The sequence below is a fragment of the Neopsephotus bourkii genome, unplaced genomic scaffold (genome assembly GCF_033783945.1).
Source record: "Neopsephotus bourkii isolate Nb327-2 ecotype Australia unplaced genomic scaffold, CSIRO-AGI_Nbou_v1 NB_107, whole genome shotgun sequence".
In the NCBI taxonomy this organism is placed as follows: domain Eukaryota; kingdom Metazoa; phylum Chordata; class Aves; order Psittaciformes; family Psittacidae; genus Neopsephotus; species Neopsephotus bourkii.
Window position 1 is genome coordinate 16,913,730 of NW_026900624.1, and position 20,722 is coordinate 16,934,451.

General features: G+C 57.6%; 1 protein-coding gene and 1 long non-coding RNA gene across 2 annotated transcripts in view; both read right to left on the bottom strand.

Moving 5' to 3' along the window:
- Positions 1-20,722, bottom strand: part of LOC133218371 (uncharacterized) — a 145,125-nt gene that overhangs the window by 41,488 nt on the left and 82,915 nt on the right. The gene's annotated exons all lie outside the window — the stretch shown is intronic.
- On the bottom strand, positions 1,096-5,196 carry CDC42EP1 (CDC42 effector protein 1). The gene is made up of 2 exons (XM_061363803.1): positions 4,379-5,196; positions 1,096-3,432 (listed from the first exon to the last, which is right to left on the bottom strand). Exons 1-2 carry the CDS (start codon positions 4,818-4,820, stop codon positions 2,639-2,641), a joined length of 1,236 nt encoding a protein of 411 aa, XP_061219787.1. The 5' UTR covers positions 4,821-5,196; the 3' UTR covers positions 1,096-2,638.

Consider the following 20,722-nt stretch of genomic DNA (forward strand, 5'->3'; position numbering starts at 1 on the left):
TATTCAGGAAGAGGAAGACTCTATGTTATTGCTCAGGGAATGGTTGTGCAATCTCTTCACAATGCACCATTTCTTCATGCACCTGAGTTTTTGGGAGGGAGGGAAGAGGTAGAAAAGTGAGAGATGGGGCATTCCACATGGCATTTGGTGCCACAAAAGCGCCTAGGTAAATGTTAGGTTTGGGAACCTCAGGGCATGGGTTTAACAGGTTCCTCTGGGCAGGAGGAAGAGGTGCTTTGCCCTCCCCCAGGAGCGGTACCATGTGAAGCGGTGGCACGGTGAAGGCAGTGCAGGTGTGCCCCTGAACCAGCATTCCTGCTATTGATAAGGAAGTGTCTCCTCCAATTTCCCCCTTATCTCACCTCACTTATCTGCTGGCACATTCCAGCCAAGTTACCCATTACTCTGATATTTCCCCATGGAACTCTATCCAGAGAAAGTGAGGCAGGGGAAGGCAGTGGGGAGCGAGGACTGGGTTTGGGCTGGGTTACGCAGCTCAGCATCTCCCAGTCTGTGTCCCTTGCACTGGACTATAGGCAATTGGTGTTGATTACCAGACACTGCTGCTCCAATTAGTGAAGTGTCTCACCAGCCTTAAATGAGACCAGTGTGTGACAGGAAACACTGGGACACTTTAGGCAGGACAGGAGGGCAGCAGAGTAGAAAAGCATCTTACAGATAGCCTGGTTCAAGACAATGGACAGTGCCCCTGCCCTCCTTCTCTACTTCTTGCTGCCCAGCCCGTGGGGCTTGCTGCTGCCTGAGTGCATCAGGATGTTTGACAGGCTGGAAGTGCTGTAGCCAAGCCAGCTTTGGGAAGGGTACCGATCTGCTTCAGGCTCCAAATGAACCGTTGCTGGGATGGAGAGGAAGCTTTGCAGCCTCCTGTATGCCATGTGGGGCTGGGTGGATAGGAAGTTGCTTTGTGTGTTAGCCACGGTGGGTGGCAAAGTACCAGGCTAGTAACCCAGGGATCCCACAGGTGCTGGCAAATCCTGTTGAGAGCGGAGAGGATGGGATTTTGTGGCCAGGACGCCATCAGACTTAGCAAGGAAGATAAAAGATCACTGCAGCTGATGGGAGTCACCAGAGAAGTTAGTATCAAAAGTGTTTTAATAAGGACAATAATAAGTGCATGGGTTACAGAGTGGAGGCAGAAAGGATATTCCACAGATACGGGTCTTTGGTCTGGAGCTTGTGTTACGGTCTGGGAAGCAGAGGGTGGGGGGAATTCATCCTGAGAGCCACAGGGTGCAGGGCTCTCATCATCAGTGATACAGCTGATGCTGCTGAGTGCCATGGCCAAAGCTGGGGACTCCTTGAAGCTGCTGCCTGCCCTGGCTTGTCCGTAGCCTTGGTTGCCACACTGCAAATGGCACTTTCACATAGAACACACGTGCACACCAGAGCTCTGTGTTCTGCCCTGCAGAGCTCCCTGCCAGGAGCAGTGGGGGAGCCTTGCGCCATGGCCCAGCATCTCCCCCTTCCTGTCCCCGAGAACAAGGGGTGTCCTGTGAGGGTCCCTCCAGTGACCTCAGCCCCTGAGAATCTCGGCTCCGTGCCACGGCACAAAGGCGCTTCTGTGCGGGCCAGTTTGCACTGGGGCAGCGTGGGGGGGGGGCAGCTCATTCCAGGGCAGCCCCGTTGCTTGGCAAGTGGCATTAGCCATTAGCCGTCCTCCATGCATACCCCTGGGAAGGGGCACCCTGGAAAGAGGGATGTATGTGTAGGGAATGGGGAAGAGGAGGTGAGGATGGCACAGACCGAGCGGCTGCAGAGTGGGAGTCTCCTTGTTCTGAGGTGGGGGGAATGGAATGGGTTTTTAGGGCCTCAACTGCAGAATGTGGTGACCTGACATCCTGGCCTCTGCCTCCAGCCAGACAAGAAGTTTCTCCCCTCCCTGCTGCAGGGAGGTGGAGGTCAGAAAAGGAGCTGTCCTAAGTGATGCTCAGCAGCAGGAGGCAAGTGGGAAGACTCTTCTGGTTATCTCTGTGAGTGCTCTCACCTCCTGAACACTGAGCTCACAGCTTTACTGGTGGGAGGGGAGGGAAAAAGAGAAAGCTCAGCTCAAGGGTTAGCCTTGAGCCCCCAGCTGACCTCCCCTGGTAGACAGATGTGCTATATAGAAGGTCTTGCACCAGCTGGAGCTGGGGAGACCCCCATCCCCTATGTGCCAGAGCTATTGGTGGGACTATCTCTGCAAGGGCACTGGTGCCAGTGCAGAGGGAGAGGGCAGTTGGAGTCTTTGGTGGGAGAATGGAGCACATCCCCAGACATGCTGGCAGGGGCAGGCTGAGGGATGTGAGAGAGGATGCTAGGGGGAACTGGATGGGATAAGAAGGGGCTTGGGGTTTCTTTGGCACATTGGAATGTCCCTTCGGTGTCTAACGGCAGTCTAAGGGTCACAGTGCCTGGTGCTGCGATGTACAGCTCCCATCAGCCCCCTGCAGCAGCCAGGCCCAGCTTCAGGGAGCCTCTCCAGAGATGGGCTCTCCTCCTGCCCCCCTCCAGCCTCCCCAGTGTCCCCAAGGAGGTTGCCCGCTGGGTCTGCTGGTGATGCTGGTGCCTGCAGGTGGGGGACAGGGAGGAGGGCAAAGACCCCAGCACCAGTGCTTCTGATGTGGGCTGTGATGGCAGTTCACACCTTGACTTCATCGTCCTCCTCCTCATCAGCGTACTCGAAGGAGTTGCTGCGCCTCCCCCGGGCACCAGCATACCCCTCCTGCAGGCTGGAGAACGTGGCCTCTTCCTCCTCCTCCTCCTCCTCCTCCTCTCCTTGGTTCCAGGTGGTCTCGGGGGATCGGCTCTGCCCTGTCACTTGTGACCGCCACAAGCTGCTGCTGGGGCTCTCCCATAGGGTCTGCGTCCGGGGCTGCCGGGGACCCTCACCCTTCTCCGAGCTCCGCGGGGTGCTGGTCCCACCATAGTGACGTGCCAGGACCTGTGTTGCCCGGTCAAACTCTCCCGCCTCGATGGTGCAGTCGTTCCAGTGGCCCTGCCACGGGGTCCCTCTGGGTGATGTCCCCAGCCCCGAGGCCCAGGCAGGGTCCTCTCCGGTGCCCTCGATGGCGTGTGCCTCTCCATTGGCACGGACTGACAGTCCTGGCAGTGAGCTGGCCCGCGACAGGCTGCTCTGCCCAGAGCGGTCCCAGAAGCTGGACATTGCCTTGTCCTCTCCCAGTGCCAGAGGGACACCATCCCTGGTCCCCTCACTGCACAGGAGACCTGTGCCATTCTCCCCCAGTTGGCTCCCATTGGTTTCGGAGAAGCTCATGACCTGGAGGAGCTCGCTCATAAGCGAGGGCCCCAGGTCCAGGCGGAAGGAGAGCAGGGAGTCTGAGCGTGTCAGCTCTGTTTCCCCAGGGAAGGAGCTCTCTTGGGCCTTTTCCAAGCGAGGGACGCGAGGGATGGTGCAAAACCCGGACTCCAGCCCTGCAATGCAGAAAGGATGGCTGGTGAGGTGGGAGAAAGCTTGCCTGACATCTGCGGGGGACAAGGGATACTGACACCGAAATGGCACGCTCCCATCGTTGGCGCTGGCCTTTAAAGGACATCTCCAAAGGCCCGTGTTACAGCAGAGGGTCTCCAGGTGGGCTCTGGGCTTGGGAGGATGCTGGTGGGGGCTGAGCCAGGCAGACAGGACCAGAAGATGGCAGCATTGCCTCAGCTTGCCTTTCCCTCTGAGCCCAGCCGTCTCCCCCCACTGCTGCAGGACCCCCAGATCCTCTGCTCCAAACCTCCCACCCTGGGGAAAAGCTGAGCCGTAGCCCAGTGCTGTGAGGCCAGAGAAGAGCTACCCCACTGTCCCTTCCCGTCCTTCCCAAAGGTCCATCCTGGACCCCAACCGGCATGGCAGGATGTGGCACAATGGGGAAGGAGGGGATGGAGTGCCTTCAGGAGGACATGGAGGTGAGGCAGGTTGCACAGCTAGGGACAGGGATAGAGCATCTGTGTGTGGAGGTAGGGAAGGCTGTGCCGTAGGTCCCCTTGACCTCACAACCATGGTATGGGCATTGCCCCACTGCCCCAGCATCCTCTTGGGGAGGCTGCTCATAGAGAAGGTGTAGGGCTTGGGGGAGATGGAGGGCACCCCCTTACAGCGACTCTACATGGGCTGCCAGCCATGTGAGAGGAGGAGAAACCATCCATATCCTACTCTTAGGGAGACCCACCAAGGGCAGGAGCAAGGACTGCAATTGAAAGCAAGGATGGGTTATCTCCTTGCATGGATTTACCAGGACTGGGGACTCCTAAATGTCCTCTCTACGCTGAGAGACTGAAGTCCCTCAGTGGGGAAACCGAGGCATGGAGCGATGGAGAAAGGCTGCGGAGGTCACACCGTGCCTGGGCACCAGCCTCTGCCCCGCGCTTCACTCACCGTAGCTCTGGTGCGTCTTGGAGAAGCTGTTGGAGGCACTTTTGAAGGAGAACTTGCTGGTCAAGCCCCGGCTGCTGCCGCCGCCGCCATCGTACATGCCCTCGTTGAGCTGTGGCAGTGAGATGGCGTTCTTGATGATGGGCGAGATGGCCGGGGGTGCCGGCGATGCCTGGCTCCCGCTGCCGCGGCTCCTCGGCGGCGCCCGCCGGACGTGCCGCAGCGTCCGCGTGAAGAAGTTGTTGGCTTTGGCGGTGTCGGCTCCGCCGTGGTTGCTGAGGAAGGAGGTGTCCCCGAAGACGTCCCCGCCGCGCCCCACGTGCATGGTGTGCCGGAAGTCCCCCAGCGGTGGGCTGATCATGTCCGGCGTCAGCTCCGACTTCAGCCGCCGCTTCCCGTGGGAGCCTGACACCCAGCTGAGCACCGGCAGCTTCCCCAAGCTCATGGTGAACCCCTCGCCTTGCCCTTGCCTTCGAAACACACCTCCGCAACCGGCCCTTGAGGGGCTTCCAGCACTGGGGGGTGGCCTGTCACATCCCCGGCCTCCCCATTGCTCCTGCTCCGGTGTGCCGGGTGGGATGGATCACGTTACCTTGGCTTTCCGCAGGTGGGAAGGGCGCCTGTGCCCTGCTGCCCTGCTCTATGTCGTGCTCATGAAGCCACCCACCCGCAGCGGGTGGCAGGCAGAGGAGTCCCCCGGGGGTGTCTGGGGTCACCCCAGGTGCTGCGGAGGCTGCTGGAGGCTGTGTCTGGCTGCAGGCTTAGGGGTTAATCCACTGCGCTGCTGCTGTCGGGTAAGGGGAGCAGGTCACAGATGGGGCAGCAGGGGGGCAAGCGCCTCAGTGCCGGTGGCCACCTAGACAAGACAAGAGGAATGAATGGTGAAGAGCTCGGAGGGGATCTTCCCAACCGCCTCAGCTGCACATCAGGACTGGTTTCCCTGACCTCTCTTGCTGTGCCTCAGTTTCCCCACCCTGCAAAGCAGCTTTGCCAGAGCCATGCCGCGACACAGGCTGAGGGTTTCCCTCCCAGGCAGCACCTCCACCCAGGGCACAGGATCCCGGGGTAAGAAACCTCTCCCTTCTTTTTGCTATTCAGATGAGCCCTTGGGCAAAGGGTGAGGCCTGGGGACCGTGTGCGTGCTTCTGGGGGAGGAGGGGTGGTGGGGAGGGAAATGCACTGTTTGTGCATTGGTTTGTTTGTTGAACTCCGGCTAGGCCCTGGGGTGCTGGAGCACCTTGGAGCAGCAGGGAGGAGGGAGGGCAGCTGCTCTTGCAGGCAGGGGAAATCGAGGCAGGGCAAGGGAGGTGACTGACTGAGGTTGGGAAGGTGGGATAGGTCCCTGCACTCAGGTTGGACCAAGAGGTACTGGGAAGTAGCAGCCAGGCATATGATGGCAGAGAGATGATGTCCACAGTCAGCATGGAGGGTACTTAGATCACCAGATTGCTGTGTGTAGCAAGAGGAACAGGAAAAGAAGGCGAAAGGAGAGGATTCGGGACCTGGGACACGTCAGAGCATCAGTGGTCCATATGCCCTCCTTGGGAAACGGCCCTCCCTAGGCTCAATCCCCACTTAGGGGCCTGGAGAACAGGACGGAGCTGCGTCCTTTCAGCAGGACCAGCTGTGGAGGGCAGATGGCAAGAGGCAGTGCAGGAGCCTTGCATCACTCCATCCCTGTGTGGGTACCCCCATCCCTGCGTTGCTTCGCCTGCCTCCCCTCCCTGTCCCTGTGTCACCTCGGAGCACTCAGGCGATGCCAGGGTGGCAGAGCCTCTGGCAAGGGGGAGCCCTGGGCATGAAGCTGCTTTCCTGGCTGGCTGCACATGTTTTCGCCTTGCCCTGGCCCTGTTTGCTCACCCGGGGCCCCTCTTATCTGCCAGGGGTTAATGCTTGGGGAAGGGAAAACAAACCTCCCCTGGCAGCTCCAGCACCATTGGCTGCCTCCCGGGGTGGCAGTGGGGACAGTGGCAGGTTGGCCCCAGCTCCTTGGCTCACGCAGCTCCTGCTCACGGAGGTCATGAAGTGCTGCATCGTGGCTGGGACAGGGCAGGCACACGGCAGGCTTGGGGTGGGAGCATGACCCAGGAGCAATTTCCTCCCTCTGGCAGGAGCCCACCCATAGCCACTGGGTCAGGAGTGCAAGGAAACCACTGGGGTGGTCCCTGCAGCACAACGGGCATCTCAGCACCCTAGGGAGACCCCGACACACAACCCTGGTTTTGACCTGTCATTTTGGATCCCCCAGGAACACTCATGGTCCTAGTGGAAGGTATTAAGCAAGTTATAGCCCTTGAGTTTCCCTTTCCCTCTGGACATTGAAACCCTTGAGAAACCCAAAGTGGGTGCAGGGTTACTCTATGGGATGTACTCCCCCAGCCCACCTTGGGTCCCCTGCATAGCAGACCTGCCCTGCATGGAACTGGGGCTGGCATGGTGGGGATGTGAGGGATAGCAGGATGCAGAAGGACAGCATCCCCTTGCTCCCTGCCTGGAGAACTGCTGAGTGAGGAGCTGGGAGGAGGAGAGTTTCTCCTTCCTTGTCCCTTGGCCACCACAGGGATGCAAGCCAGCACCCCTGGCTCTCCCTGCCTGTTGGCAGCAGCAGGTGGTGGGAGAGGAGGGAGGGAGCTGGTGCCCAACCCTACCTGGATGGCGGGTTTCTGGCAGGCTTTTCCTCCCTCCGGTCTCCCCCTTTCTCCTCCTTCCCTCTGTCCACTGTGCATCTCCCTGCCTTCTGTGCCCCTGTGAGCCCTCCCCTGTGCCCAAGCTGACTCGTGATTCTATGGGCAAAGGGCAACCCATGCACTCTCCTTACCTCCACTGTGCAAGGGACCCTGCTGCCTGGCCACCCGTCTGTCCGGACACTGCTTCCAGCTCATCCTGACCTCCCTTTCCCCGGCATCCTCTCCCTGGATCCCTGCTCACCTCCTTCAGGAAGCCCCCTGCCCTCAAAGACCAACCGCCGGCATCTCCTCCTCCTCCTCCCAGCCTGGCCTCCCCCGGTTTCCCCCTGAGTTCAGCTGGTTACCACTGGTTTTCCACTAGCCAGGAATGGCCAGAGCTGTTCTGCTTGCTGGGAAGAGCGGAAACCAGGAAGGAGGGGGGGGGAATAATCCAGATGTCTAGTTGGCTGGAGCTGCTGAAAGCAGCCTCTTCCCTCCTCCTCCTCCTTTCCTTACTACCCCCCCCCCCCCCCCCCCAAAGGGGAAATACTCCAAAAGAGGGCGAGGAGAAGTTTGGGGTGGTCTCAATAGGGGGAAGAGGGAGTGGAAATGGCTGTAGGCGGCCAGGAAGGCTTTCCCAGCCTTCCCAAGTGCTGACAAACCACCCTTTCCCTGCAGGGAGGGAGGCAGGAGCTCCCCCGTTGGGTCACTGCTCTGGGATGGGGAAAGCCAGCAGGGAGGGACAGGCTTTTGGGGAAGGGGAAGAACAGCTCAGTTAGCCAGGCTGGGCCTCGTCCAGCTCCCCTGGAGCAGCGCCGGGCAGTAGGCAGTGAAGCCTGAGTCCGACTCCTGTGCTGCCGGCTGCTATATATATACATATAGTTATATCTCTCCGTATAACAGGAGTGCTTTTCCAAGCAGACACGCTGGGACACGGAGCCGGTGCTCCAGAGGCGGGCAGTTTCCAGCCATGCTCTCCCTGCCCCTTGTCCCAAAGTGCTCCCTTTCTTCCCCCAAGCCCCCAAAATTGAGGCGCTAACAAGGGCTCTGAGGGGTATCCGGAGCAAGGGGTGGGAAGCAGAATGTTCCCCATGATGGGACCCCACTTCACCCCCTTTCTCTCCTTGTCCCCTCCACCTCCTGTCTCCCCTCTCCTCACTCCCACTTTCCTTCCTCCCGGTTTCCTGTTGCATTCCTGCCTTCTCCCTTTCTCTTTCGCCATCCTTCCCATCCCCATTGCTTTGCCACCCCTCCCGCTTTGCCCTTCTCCCACCACCCTCTCCACCCTTTTCCTTTTGCCCCCGACACCCCCCTTCCACCCTCCAGCTCTACAAACGGAGGAATCAAAACTTCCAGGATTTACCTCTTCCAGACCAGGGGTATTATTTTTCCTCTCTGTCCTCTGGACGGAAAGTTGGGAGGCACTTCCCGCCGGCCCCTCACTTGCTCCGAGGGTTACTGCTGCTGCACCCCGGAGCGGAGCAGAGGGGGGCACAAAGGGGAGGCATGCCCCCCTCCCTTTTCCCACAGCTGTCCCCCCAAGGCTTGGCTCTCCCAGGCTGACGCCCCAATGCCACCGGAGAGAGGGAGCGAAGCTGTCGGGGAGGGGACGTGGGAAGGAGGAGGGCGGGCTGCAGCACCGCTGAGCCAATCCTCGCCTCGGCAGGAGACCAGAGAAAATGAGATTTATTCCAACTATCCAGGACAGAAAACTTCAGGAACTCCTCTGCCCCCCCTGCTCCTCCCCACTTCCCCACGGCCATTTCCCGTCCTCCGGCATCCCGGCCTCCTGCTGCACCCGCTTCAATGGGTCTGGGGGAAGGGGAGAGCCCAGATTGCTGGCTATAACCTGGGTAGGGGAGCCTGGCCAGGGAGCAAAGGAAAGGAGTTTGCCCCCCTGTGTGTGGGTACTGCATAGGGTCATCCCATCCCATGTTGGATGGGAAGTCCTAGTGCCTGTGGTGGTGTGCTGGCAGCCAGAATGGGGTATGGGTTCAAACTTAAACAGGGGAAGTTCAGGTTAGGTACAAGGAAGAAGTTCTTTACTGTAAGGGTGGTGAGGCACTGGAACAGGCTGCCCAAAGAAGTGGTAAATGCTCCATCCCTGGCAGTGTTCAAGGCCAGGTTGGACAGAGCCTTGGGTGACATGGTTCAGTGTGAGGTGTCCCTGCCCATGGCATTGGGGTTGGAACTGCATGATCTTAAGGTCCTTTCCAGCCCAGACCATTCAGTGATTCTATGGGGGTGGGGGGTCATACCAGGACCTGTGGGTAGCACTGGACAACAGGCTCCCTGAATGCTGCGTGGGCCATTTGGGCATTCCTAACGGGCGCAGGACAGGCGCCATTCCACGGGCAGCGTGTCAGACGGGGGTAAGGGGGTGGCAGTGAGTGAGTTCAAGGAGGTGCTCCTTGATGGCACTGGGGGAGGTTCTGCCCGCACATGGGACACTACATCCCTCTAGCACCGTGCTTTGTTGTTTTGCTTCTTGGTGGTTACAGGGCAGAAGACCCTATCATTGCTAATGAGTGGCAACCTGCCGGTGGGCATGGCATCACCAGTGCCATTGATGACCCTCATGGCCTCGGTGACTCTGCTAGGGAGCGCTTGGCCAGGCACAAGCATCCGTTCAGGGCCCTGCGGAGGAGAAGGGAGGTGTCTGTGCTGGCAAAGGCGAGACAAGACTTGTTGGGGTTAAGCAGGGCCTGGCTGAAGGGATGACAAGATGTCTGCAGAGATGTCAAAATGGAGCCTGGCTTCTCGCTAGGCTTAGGCAGCTTGTGCTGGGATGCCCAGGCAGGAGAACCTTGTTCCTCAAAGGTTTGCTAAGCAGCACTGGGGTTTTGGCACCATTCTGGGCCTCAGGCTTCTCCTCTCTGAAATGGGACAGTTGTCCAGACCTTCTGTGGAGGTCTTCTCCATTATAGATGAGGAGCAGAGGGACTGTGCATTTTGGTGATCCTTCTAAGTCGGTCTGTGTCTTGGAGGGAGATGGGAGCGCAGGTCTGAATGGGGTAAGCTGTACCACAGCAGGAAAAGGACCAGAAATCATAACCTGCATCCTCCCTGCTTGCCAGAGCTATGGTAAGCATCTCTTCCCCCATGTCCTGCTCAGAGGAGGCCAATGGGGGTGTTGGGAGAGTTAAGAAAATACCCTTTATTTGGGTTTCCTCCCTCTGCACCGCCTGCCAGGGCATCTTCTCCCCTCCCAGCCCAAGGGGCTCCCCCTCAGTCCCCTCACCCCCATTGCTGTGCCCTGCAGCGGGGCTGCGGCAGGGAGCGGAGCCTGGGTGACGGCAGCCGCCTCCGCCGGGGAATGCAGAACAAATCTCTTCCAGATGGGACAGGGGCCGCGTTCCGCTCCTTGCGGAGCCGGCCCAGCGCTGCCTCCTCCTCCTCCTCACCCCTGCTGCAAGCATCTCTGCCCTCCAGGACAGGATGGACTCTGCTGGAAATCCCCCCTGTTCAGCATGCCTCCCCAGGCTCTGTGGTCCTGCGGCCACACCAGCTGGGCTGTGACTTCTGTCCTGCTGGAGCTGGCGCTGAAGTGGTCTGGGGACCTCCAGGGTATGTATGTGCGAGCTCCAATAGCTGGTACCCATCCTGGCCTCTGCCTGCCTGGGTACAAGCAGAGGTGGCACCACTCCTTGCACCCTCCCAGTACCCTCTTCCTTCATATACAGCTGCCTGGAAAGTGAATCCATGCAACCCTGTATGTGTCCCCCCTCCCAGCCTGTTTATGCACCTCAACTGATGAATAAGAGGTGGCTGTGGGGCTGGATGGTGCTGTAGAGCCACTGTACCACCCATTGCTGCCCTGGGCAGGAGGTGATGCCTGGACCCCTCCCAGCCAGGCTACCTCATTTACCTTCAGTCGCTCCAACCTTTCATCCCATCTGCAGCCCTTTGCCCCAGGCAGCAGTACCAGTCTCACCATCACAGACAGACAGGTCATTGGGCTTATCATGGGATCAGACAAGTGGCCCCGCAGCTTTCCCGGCTGTAGGATTTGCTTTGATTCCCACAACATCAAAGACTGGGCTGCACAAATTGCATCCCCTCTTCTCATCCCTCTGGCGTGGGGCTCATCCCTCCAGCATGGGGCTGAGGTCTTATAGGTGGCTGAGTACAATGGGGATGGAGAGAGGGGTTGGAGGGATGCTGGGTGGGTCTGAGGTCTCTGCCCCACACTTCCAGGCACTCAGTCCTTCCTCCCACCTCACTCTGCACCCCTGCTGCTCACAGACCCTATGCCCAAAGGAGACTTATGCAGGAAACCCCTGGCGGGGGGCTCAGTGGGAAGGGGGTGCCTCACTCAGCGCACAAGAAGCCAGATATCCTGTTGCTGCCCAGGGTCTCCGGCTCATATTTCCTCATTAACTGGGAGCGCCTCTTGTTTGCGGGTGACTTCCAGATGTTTCCATTCTCCTCACAGTGGCTGTGAGGGCACATACCACATGGGTATGGGAATTACTGCCGGCCGTGGGGTGGGGGACAGACCCCTGCCATGATAGGGAGGGGGATCCATAGGGCTCCCTGCCTCACTACGCATCCTGGTGTGGCCTCATCCAGCTCCCCATCAATCTGGTGCTGCCAGGTCCCTCCTCCCAGCCCATGGCCCTTGGTGCTGCCTCCAGCCTGTGTCTCACTGCCCTAGGGATGAGCTGGAGGCAGAGCCGGTTTTAGGGTGGGCAAGCCATAGGTGTGAGACACCCATCAGTGTCCTGCTGAGAGCATCCCTGGCCCGATGCCATAGTGACTTTGTGGGCACTGGATCCCTCCTGCCCCATAGTGTGTTCACTGTCATGATTTCCACCCTGGCAGCACCCCCGGGGATGTGCATTCCCCACACTGTGCTCGTAGCCTTTGTGATAATCAGGGAGCGGGATCAGACTCGTGCAGTTCCCAGTATCCTTGTGCTGCACCAGGGTGGGTTGTGGTGAGCACCACCAGGCAGCCGACAGCGTTAGGTTAGATGCACTCATGTTACAAGGGGATGGATCAGCCTCTGTGAAAGCCGATTTCCAATTCCCCCCTGTTCCTCCAGCTCCCTTCCCCTGGAGCAGCGGGAGGCTGAAGGAATGGGATTGACCCTCTCCGCTTGTGGGGAGAGGGGGGGTGTTCCCCTGGGAGCTGGGCTGGGAACTCAAAGCCTCCATGCTTGCCAAAGCCCAGGAGGAGGTACCGACGAGTTCCCAGGCTTGCTGGCGGGCTGCCTCCTGCCCTCTGCCCATCTTCTCCTGCCCTGAATGTTTTCATCCTCCCAGCTTCCTCCTGTTTGCTGTCTGGGGATGTGGGGGGCTCTAGGGGGAGCAAGGATGGAGGGGCAGATCCTGGGACAGACCCTGCTCTGTGCTCTCTCCCTCCAACTTTCCCCCGGGCACAGACAAAAGGGAAGGGGGGTTTGGGACATGGCTGAGAGGGGAGGGAGGACGTTGCATAAACCAGAAGCAATCCAGGACCAGCTGCCTGTGGCCTGGAAACACCTCTGTGATTCCAGGCACTGGGAAAGGAGATGTAAATATATACGTATACATGCATATATTCATGTATGTATATTGCATCTCCCCAGAACAACTCCCCCCCAAATGCCACTTGATTCTCCAGTTCCTTTTCCTAGATGTTAAGGAGTTGCAGGGGGGACTGCAGGGCCTCAGGTATATCCATTTGCTATTGGAGAAGCCACTCTGTGTGCCAGGGGACATTTGGGGGTCTATTTGACCTCCCCCCAAATATGTTCCTTTGGCAGGATAAGCTGGGAGTTTAAAGCCCATACATGCTGGAGGGAGCTGGGGTGGATGCTGTTAGGGTGAGGAAAGGGGGAGGTGGTGAGGGATGCATAGGGGATAGGGGTGAGGAGGAGCAGGAAACTGGGGGGCTCTGGGAGGAAAGAGCCTTTTGGAGATTCACTGCCTGAGGAGGTGGGGAAGGGAGGAGCTGGGGGGGTTCAAGAGAAGGTCCCCATGGTTGGCACGACATGGGAGAGGGGACTATCGAGGGAAGGGGGGTGCACCCATGGAGCAGACAGGGAGTGGGATGCGGGGATGAGGAACGATGCAATGAGTGGAGAGAGGGTGTGGGTATATAAGGAACAAGGGATGGGGATGAAGAGAGGTCATCCGTGGCAGGAGAGAGAGTCCATGCGCGAGGAACCTGTCCTGGCCAAAGGGAAGAGGTGAAAGCCAGGGGAGCGGTTGGACACAAGGCCTGGGTGACTCTTTTTATATCATAATGATTTTGCCTGTCCATCCAGCCCGTGTATTTTGGGCGCACGGAAGGAAGGGGGTGGGGATGCAGAGGCAGCTAAAAATAGGGGTGTCCCTGCCCATTCCCCCAAGGCGGGCATCCGTCTGCCTGCTGCCTGCGGGGTTGCTGCGGGATCTGGAGGAGGGGAGCAGGCCCAGCCTCCTCCCCAACTGCGTCTGGCTCCGCTTTTGTTTGTCTCACAGCCCTACGGGGACAGGAAGAGGCCGCAGGGCTGGGGAACAATGGCTCATTCTCTGGGAGCCCGCGCCTGCCGAGCAGCGATAGGGGACGTGGGACAGTGGCCAGGAGGCAAGCATGGCCGCCCTGCCCCACCGCCATGGGAGCTCGCCGCCCGGGAGATGATGGGGTGCACTGGTGGGATGCAGGGGGACCTTCCCCAGCCCGTCCTTCTAACCCGCATCCCAGTGATGAGGAGCTGCTGGGCATGGGCATGCTTTATGGAGGAGATGAGGGAGGCAACGCCAGCAACCCAAAGAGCGGTGGGAGCGTGTCTCCAAGTGGCACTGGGGAAGCCTGTTGTTTGGCAGCTCTCCTTGAGCCGATGGAGCCTGCTGGAGATGGCACTTCCTGGTGGGAATGTCCCTAGCTGGGGCTGGCAGGTATTTATCTAGGAGCTGTAGCATGCCTCTGTGCCCCAGCCATCACTGTGCTCACCACGGCAGTGCCAGTAGTGTCGGCACTCCATGCTGGTGCACCCTGCTGTCTGGGAGATGGCCAAGCGGCATGCATGGGTGTGCGTGTGACAAATCCCTTTATCCCACCTCTTCTCCAGACTCTCCTTTTGAGGCAGTGTCTCTCCCAGATGTTAGATCCGACAGGCGGGTGCTGGGAACACCTCGGGGAGAGTCTCCCCTCACACCTATCCAGAAGCGGTAGGGGTGAGCGGAGGTGATGTTAGCACCTGAGGTAGGGGAGGTGTTTTGCAGGGATTGAACAAGGAGGGGACAGAAGAACCTCCCTGTCTCCAGCCCCCTCTTTTCAAGGTCTTGGATGCTTGGGGCTGAACGCTTGCCAGGGCTCCTCTTGTTTACTCAGCCGGGGAGCTGACACATCCAAGGTCTCTGCTGACTCCACTTTCCCACATGCTGCTGGCAGGCGCATTCCAGGGCAGAGTGGAGATCGGAGCAGAGGCATGCCAGAGGTTCTCATCCGGGATGCCATCCTCCCTCCCCCTTCTCCCCAGGCAGCCGGCACCTCCGAAGAGCGGGCATCACATCTGGCCAGCGTCTTGGGCTTCACATCTGGCCAGCATCCTGGCCTTTTACAAGCCAGGGCTGGCATAGAGCCCAGGCACGGGCTGGGACCCCAGGGGTGGGGATCTGCCTCTCAAGCTGAATGCCTTCAGCAAAGCTCAGTTCTTCCCCTTGCTCCCCTCCAGACATCTCAGCCCTGCTCTGCTCCTTGTGCTGACCCATGGCGGATGTGCGGAGGGGCAGGGGATGCCTGCTTTAGCTTAGTCCTCGCTACGGGAAAGAGGTAACATGAGGAAGCAATCCCAGCTTTTTCATGTTAGGATGTGCACCTATTCCTGAGGCTGGGTTAACAGCGCTGTGCCGGGTGAGCTGGAGGAGAAGCTGCACCCTTCTCCACAGCTAATGGGCTCTGGTCCCTCCTGCTGTGGCCGCCTTTGGTTTTAGGAGGGAAGGCCACAGTAAATAAGCACCAGGAGATAAAGAAGGGTTTGGAGAGCAGGCAGCAGGGCTGGGGTGTGCGCGTGGCCCTCGCCCTCTCATTTCAGCCTTAAGGCTCCCTGTCCCAGTGATGCTCCCACTGGCATCTTTGCCTCCTGTGACCCCGTGCTGCTGGCAGAGGAGCACCGCAGCCTCTCCTCCCCGTGCCGGGCTGTCCCGCAGAGGCCCCTTTACGCCCAGCCCCAGCGTCTGGAAGAGGGGGCCTCGTCTCCCTCCTCGGCTGCCACAGGAAATGCGGAGCCTGGAGGTCAGGGGCCAGGCGGCAGCTCCTCCCGTAGGGGCCAAGCAGCCCAGCGCTGGGGCTTGCATCACTGCAGCGAGGAGAGGAGGGAGGCAGAGCCGTGGAAGGGAGCGGGAGAGGGCCAGGCTTTTCCTGTTTATGTGACTACCAGACCCCCATGAAAGGGAAAGGACTTGGAGAGCTCGCTGCTCTTGGGCAGGCTCCAGCTCGCATCTGTCTATGCCTCTCAGCCCTGGGATCGCATCCCTGGGGCAGGGCATGACTCCCTCCAAGGGGAAATGGGCATCCAGCAGCCAGAGGGGCTGGGGTTATGTTCCTGGGGCTTGTGAAGAGCTGGTCTAGCAGGGAGGCTGCAGATGGCATCCTGGGAAGTGAGGCACGGCTCCTGCACCCCAGGCTTTGATTCCTCCCGTGGTTGTCTCTGGCTTTGGGTGATGCTGGTCTCTGTGGGATGGTCTGAAGGGTGAAGAGACACTCAGGCCAAGACGAAGAGGTAACTGGGTATATATACTGGCTTTGGGATGCAGGAATGGGGAGCTCTGGGAACCCCAGGCATGGAGGAGTGATTATGAGAAGGTTACAGTCACACTACTCCCAGTCATAATGGCTCCAGCACAAATCCTGTGCAGCAGAAAGAAGCGCTGCAGGACCTCCCATGTTATCTAAGGTCACAATCCTGCAGGGCATCTGGTGTGGTCACGGTGGTATGTGGAGAAGGAAATGAAGTCCAAGATGTTGTGCTCTCGTCTTCACCTCTGGCATGCTCCGGTTAGGTCACATCTGTATCGAGTTTGTCATGTCTCAGCTTTGGTTTGCAGTCCTTGGCCCGTGCTGAATGTGGGTTGAGAGGTGCTCTGTGCAGACCCACCTCTGACAGATGCCCTGGAGCACACCCCGTTAAGCAATGGGAGCAGAAGGGGGATGCTGCCCCTTTGCTGTTCCCCGGGAAAGCCTGGTCCTGGCTCAGTGCAGCAGCAATCTCTGCTCTCCTGTAGGGTGAGAATAGCTGTGCCCAGTGAAAGAGAGCAGCAGTGGGGTGTGAGTGCACTTTGGTGTGGGTCTGGCATCTCCACGGTGGAAAGGCTTGGGAAGGGCCACAGCAGTCAGCAGCAAGGAGCCCTGGCAGGGCTGTGTGGTAGGAACGGGCACAGCCCTTGGCACCCCACATCCTTCCCTTTGCAAGAGCTTCAGCATAAGGCCACGCCGGACATAAAGCTTCTGGGCTTTGCCCAGCAGCCTCCTTCCCCAAGAGGTTGGACGGTGGGGTGGTGCCACCCTATGGCTCTGGAGCAGTGTTGCAGGTGCTGTTTGCCCTCTCCAGATAGACTTTGCTTATATCAGCATGAGCTCAGCTCTTTTCCCACTCTGGGTCCTGGATAGGTTTGCTCCCAAGCCAAGAGGAAAAGGTCCTGACCCAGCAAAGCCTCCTTGTCTTGCAGTTGCATTGCCCTGACTATGGCAGTTAGGTATTCCTGGGGCTAGAAAGTCACCAAGCTGGGGTTTGTTGCCCAAACCATGAATTGCAAGGCCAGGTGAACCAGGATCTGTTCTCTGACCGTCGCTGCTGGAGCTTTAACTGCTTGCAGGCTGAAAAGCCAACATGCCTTCCTATGTACATTGCCAACCCATGTTCTCAAACGTTCAACTGTTACAGCAGAAGGGAGTTTTAGGGGACTTAATTATGTAGCCTGTTGCTTTATGGAGCAAATTTGCTGGTAGGTCTGAAAGAGTGGCATCTTCCTCCCCCAGCACATGAACCCTGGCCCGTTCTGTGATATAGCACATCCACTGATGATCCTGTAGTCCAGTGGGGTCTTCTTGAAGGACACAGCTCTCATCCAGGGAAACCTGACATCCCACAGGGCTGGAGAGGAGGGTGGAATCTGATGGAGGGGGAATATGAGTGACTCATTCGCTCTGATGAGGTGGCTGTCCACATAGATGATAAAAGGGCTGGGAGGAAAGGATGGAAAGGACTTCTCTGTGACTGAGGAGGCCTAAGGGAAGACATAGGTGAGGTGGAGAGAAGGTAACTGGTACGCACAGGAGTGCAGAGGAACTGCTGGCTGTTACAAAGCTATCTAGACGTGATTTCTGTTCTGCATGGCCCCTTCTTCCCTGTCTGTCTTCTGATCCAGATTGATGACCCTGCTTATTTAACCCATTTGCCTTCCTCTCGCTGCAGGTCAGCTGTGTGTTTTGTTCAGCCAGCCCGGGTCTGTGGCAGACCTCGTTCAGTGTGATGGACCTTGCACCTCAGGGAGCAGAACCGGCACTCAGGGGAGGACAGATAGCCCTTTTCCACCTATTGCTAACAAGGCAGGTCTGGGACTGGTGACAACACCCTAGTGACACTGAAACTACCAGGATGAAACATCCCTGGAGTGATGGGAACACTTTGGGGTCCTGTATGACCGCAGGCAAGTAACAGGGTCTCAGTTCAGAGTGGTTGCAGGATGCTAGTTGAGGACATTGTCATTCTCAAGCCCTTTTTTCCAGGGTAGTGCTGAGGTTGCATTGGGATCGATGCTTTCGATGTTGGTTTACATACAAATCTACCCCAAAGTTATGTCCTGAGAGGTGGAAAAAACCACCTACTCTGTGGTATGCGTCCGTCCCAGGTTCAAAGGGGCTCTGTCCACCACAGCTAGTTGAGGTTGATGTGGTCACATTGACCTCTGGTGGCTGCAGCCCTAGCGTGCAAGGAAACCACTAAGGAAAAGAGGGTGGGTTTGAAGAGCTGTTGTGGGCTGCAGTTAAATTGCAGTTGGGTTTGTTCCTTCCCCGGGCTCCATCCATTGCCTTGCCTCTTGGACAACCACTTCTTTTCTGCCCAAAAGGCAACTGTGAGGAAGGCTGAGGTGAAGCCAAGCAGGAGGAGATTTCCAGGCTCCTGCTGAGCTGGATCCCTTTTGCCAGAGGCAGTTGGGCAGCTTTGGAGTGGGGAAGCTCATCCCAGTGATGCCAGTCCTGTCATCCTGCTCTAATGCTGGTCTTCTTTTCCAGCCTGCACACCTCGATGCCCTAATGAGGATGGAGATGTGTTGCCAATGCCTCACCAAAGGCTCCCACATAGTTTGCCTTTTGTAGCTCCAGGCAATGGGTGTGTTCGTGAGGGGGAGGAATGCTGAAGGAAATATCTACTTGTTTTGCTATCTCCATACACAGATACATGCATTTCCTTCCTGCCATGAAGGCTAATCATCCCTTTTTGGGGGGGGAGAAGGCTTGTTCCTCCTCCCCTTCTGCAGTCACGACACAAAGAGAACAAACTACTTTCAGTGTGCTGGGGCAGTCTTGTATCCGCTATCAAAAGTGTTGGGGATCTGAGCAGGTAGTCAACGTCCTTGTAAAGGCTGTTAATAGAAACACTGAGTTTGATGAGTGCCATTAGGACAATAAATGTGTTGTGTTTTTTCCTCTGTGTTAACTAATCCAGTGTGAACTAATGTGTGTGCTGTTAGATCAGGCTGGAGTCGATAATTCTGTTTCACAACCTCTTTTGTGTTTTCAGCGCTTGTTTTTGTGCCATACAGGAACAAAAACTGCAGAGTTGTTTTTTTCACGACACCAAATTGTGTTGGGACAGCTACTGTAGGGTGGATGTTTTTATCAGGGAGCTTATTCCAAACTCTCTTCCTCAGCCTGACTATAGAGACCATTCTGGAGCGTTGCAAGCCTCCCCCATACAACTTCACTGGAAGCCAACTTTGCAAATCACCAGGCTGTGAGAAGAATAACATGTTTTGATTGAAAGAACTAAAGGACCAAGAAAGAGGTATATTATTGAAGATGTTCTGACCAGCTCACATTACAGACACTGCACAGGTAGGTGGTTTCAGGGCAGGTTTATAAAGATAAAGATACTACACTTCCCAAACCATAGGGCAGGGCTTTATGAAGCATCTAAGCTCCCCATCTGTAACCACAGCTTGAGCTTTAGACTGGTGGTGTTCTAGCCACGCAATCAGGAATGTAATGGATTCCTTCCCTGCCTCAGACGTTCCTAAGGCTGTTTCTAGGATGGGGCAAACTACGCTGAGCTGTGGCACACCCTGCTCCGAGGGGTCCCACCAAACCTCTTAACATGGCCCGACGGTCAGACCCACACCACCAGGTCTTGCAGAGGACGCAGCTGCCTGTCATGCTCTGTGGCCATGTGTTAAGCCGTTCCGCTGGTGGTGGAAACAACACGTGGCTCACCATTAGCCGCCTTGTCATAGGTTTCCTGTGCGAGCCGGTGCGGCTTGGAAAGTTTTACCAGTGCGACTGTTTCGGCTGGGATTTGAAAACAACCCCAAACCTAGCCAACAACCCAACACAAAAGAACCCACCCGAACACCCCGGTGTCATTCCTGGCGTGAACTCAAGCGTGCCAGCACAAGAGTAGCTGCTGTGAGTAAAGCTGTGTTGGAAATGTAATACCTGACTGTGAGCACCTGCAGGCTGGTGGGACCACACATCTCAGATGAGCTGGGGGTGTCTTGTACAACAGCAGCATCCCCCGGAAGGGTGAGCTCTTCATCTCTGTGCCTCCAAACCCTGGCCAAATCACAGGGATGGCACATACTCTTCCTCTCAGGAGCTGCCTGTGTGATCTGTTGGGATCAGCTGCCCAGCCCAGAGCCTTGAAGGGTGGTCCTGGGGTACCTGCTGACCTCAGAGACCCTTCATGAAAGAGAGCAGCTGATGGTGCTTGATATGGGACCTGCTCTGTCTGATGTCTGTGTGCTCTGAGTCACAAAGCACCGCAGCCATTACCACTGGGGTCAGGACGGGTGGAGGGAGAGGTTTCCTTGACATCAGCCTGGAGTTCAGCTGTCTCTGGGTGAATGTGAGAAACCACCCCTTGTTTGGGGGCTCTTATCATGACTGTGAAGATCCTATCTTCTGCCACCACATAATACCCTGCTCAGGAAATCTTTTCACTAGAGAGACAGAGGGAGACAGACTGGGGGTTGTTTTCCAGAGTAACTAGCAGGCAAAAATTGACATGGCCTGAGTCACAGCGGGTTCCCTGCAGGCAGCCTTGCTTGTACTTGCTTTTGATCACTCAGCTGGATGCCTCTGGTGGGACGTAAGTGCTGGAAACCAGAGCTGTGCCCTGGTGCTGGTGGTCCGGGGTCAGCATTACCCCTTTGGGTGGGAGGAGTGCAGCGCTGGGAGCTGTGCAGCACTGGGCTTGCAAGGGAGGGGAAGGCAGCGCCTGGGACCCCTTGCCAGGAGGGTGAGTCAGCAATGAATTCATTCACTGAGGATGTCACCCTGTTGGGATGGATGCCATCCAAGGGGAGGTGGTGTGTGCTGAGAGCCCTGCGTGTGCGCATGTGACTGGTGTTTGCTCAGTACCTGGGTATGTTTTGCAGCGAAAATGCTGTGTATCCATACGATGCTCTGTGCATCACACAGATACAACCTGAATTCACAGAGAGTGGTTGTGCTTGATCTTGAAAACAACATAGCAGCATGGGAAAAGAGTCTT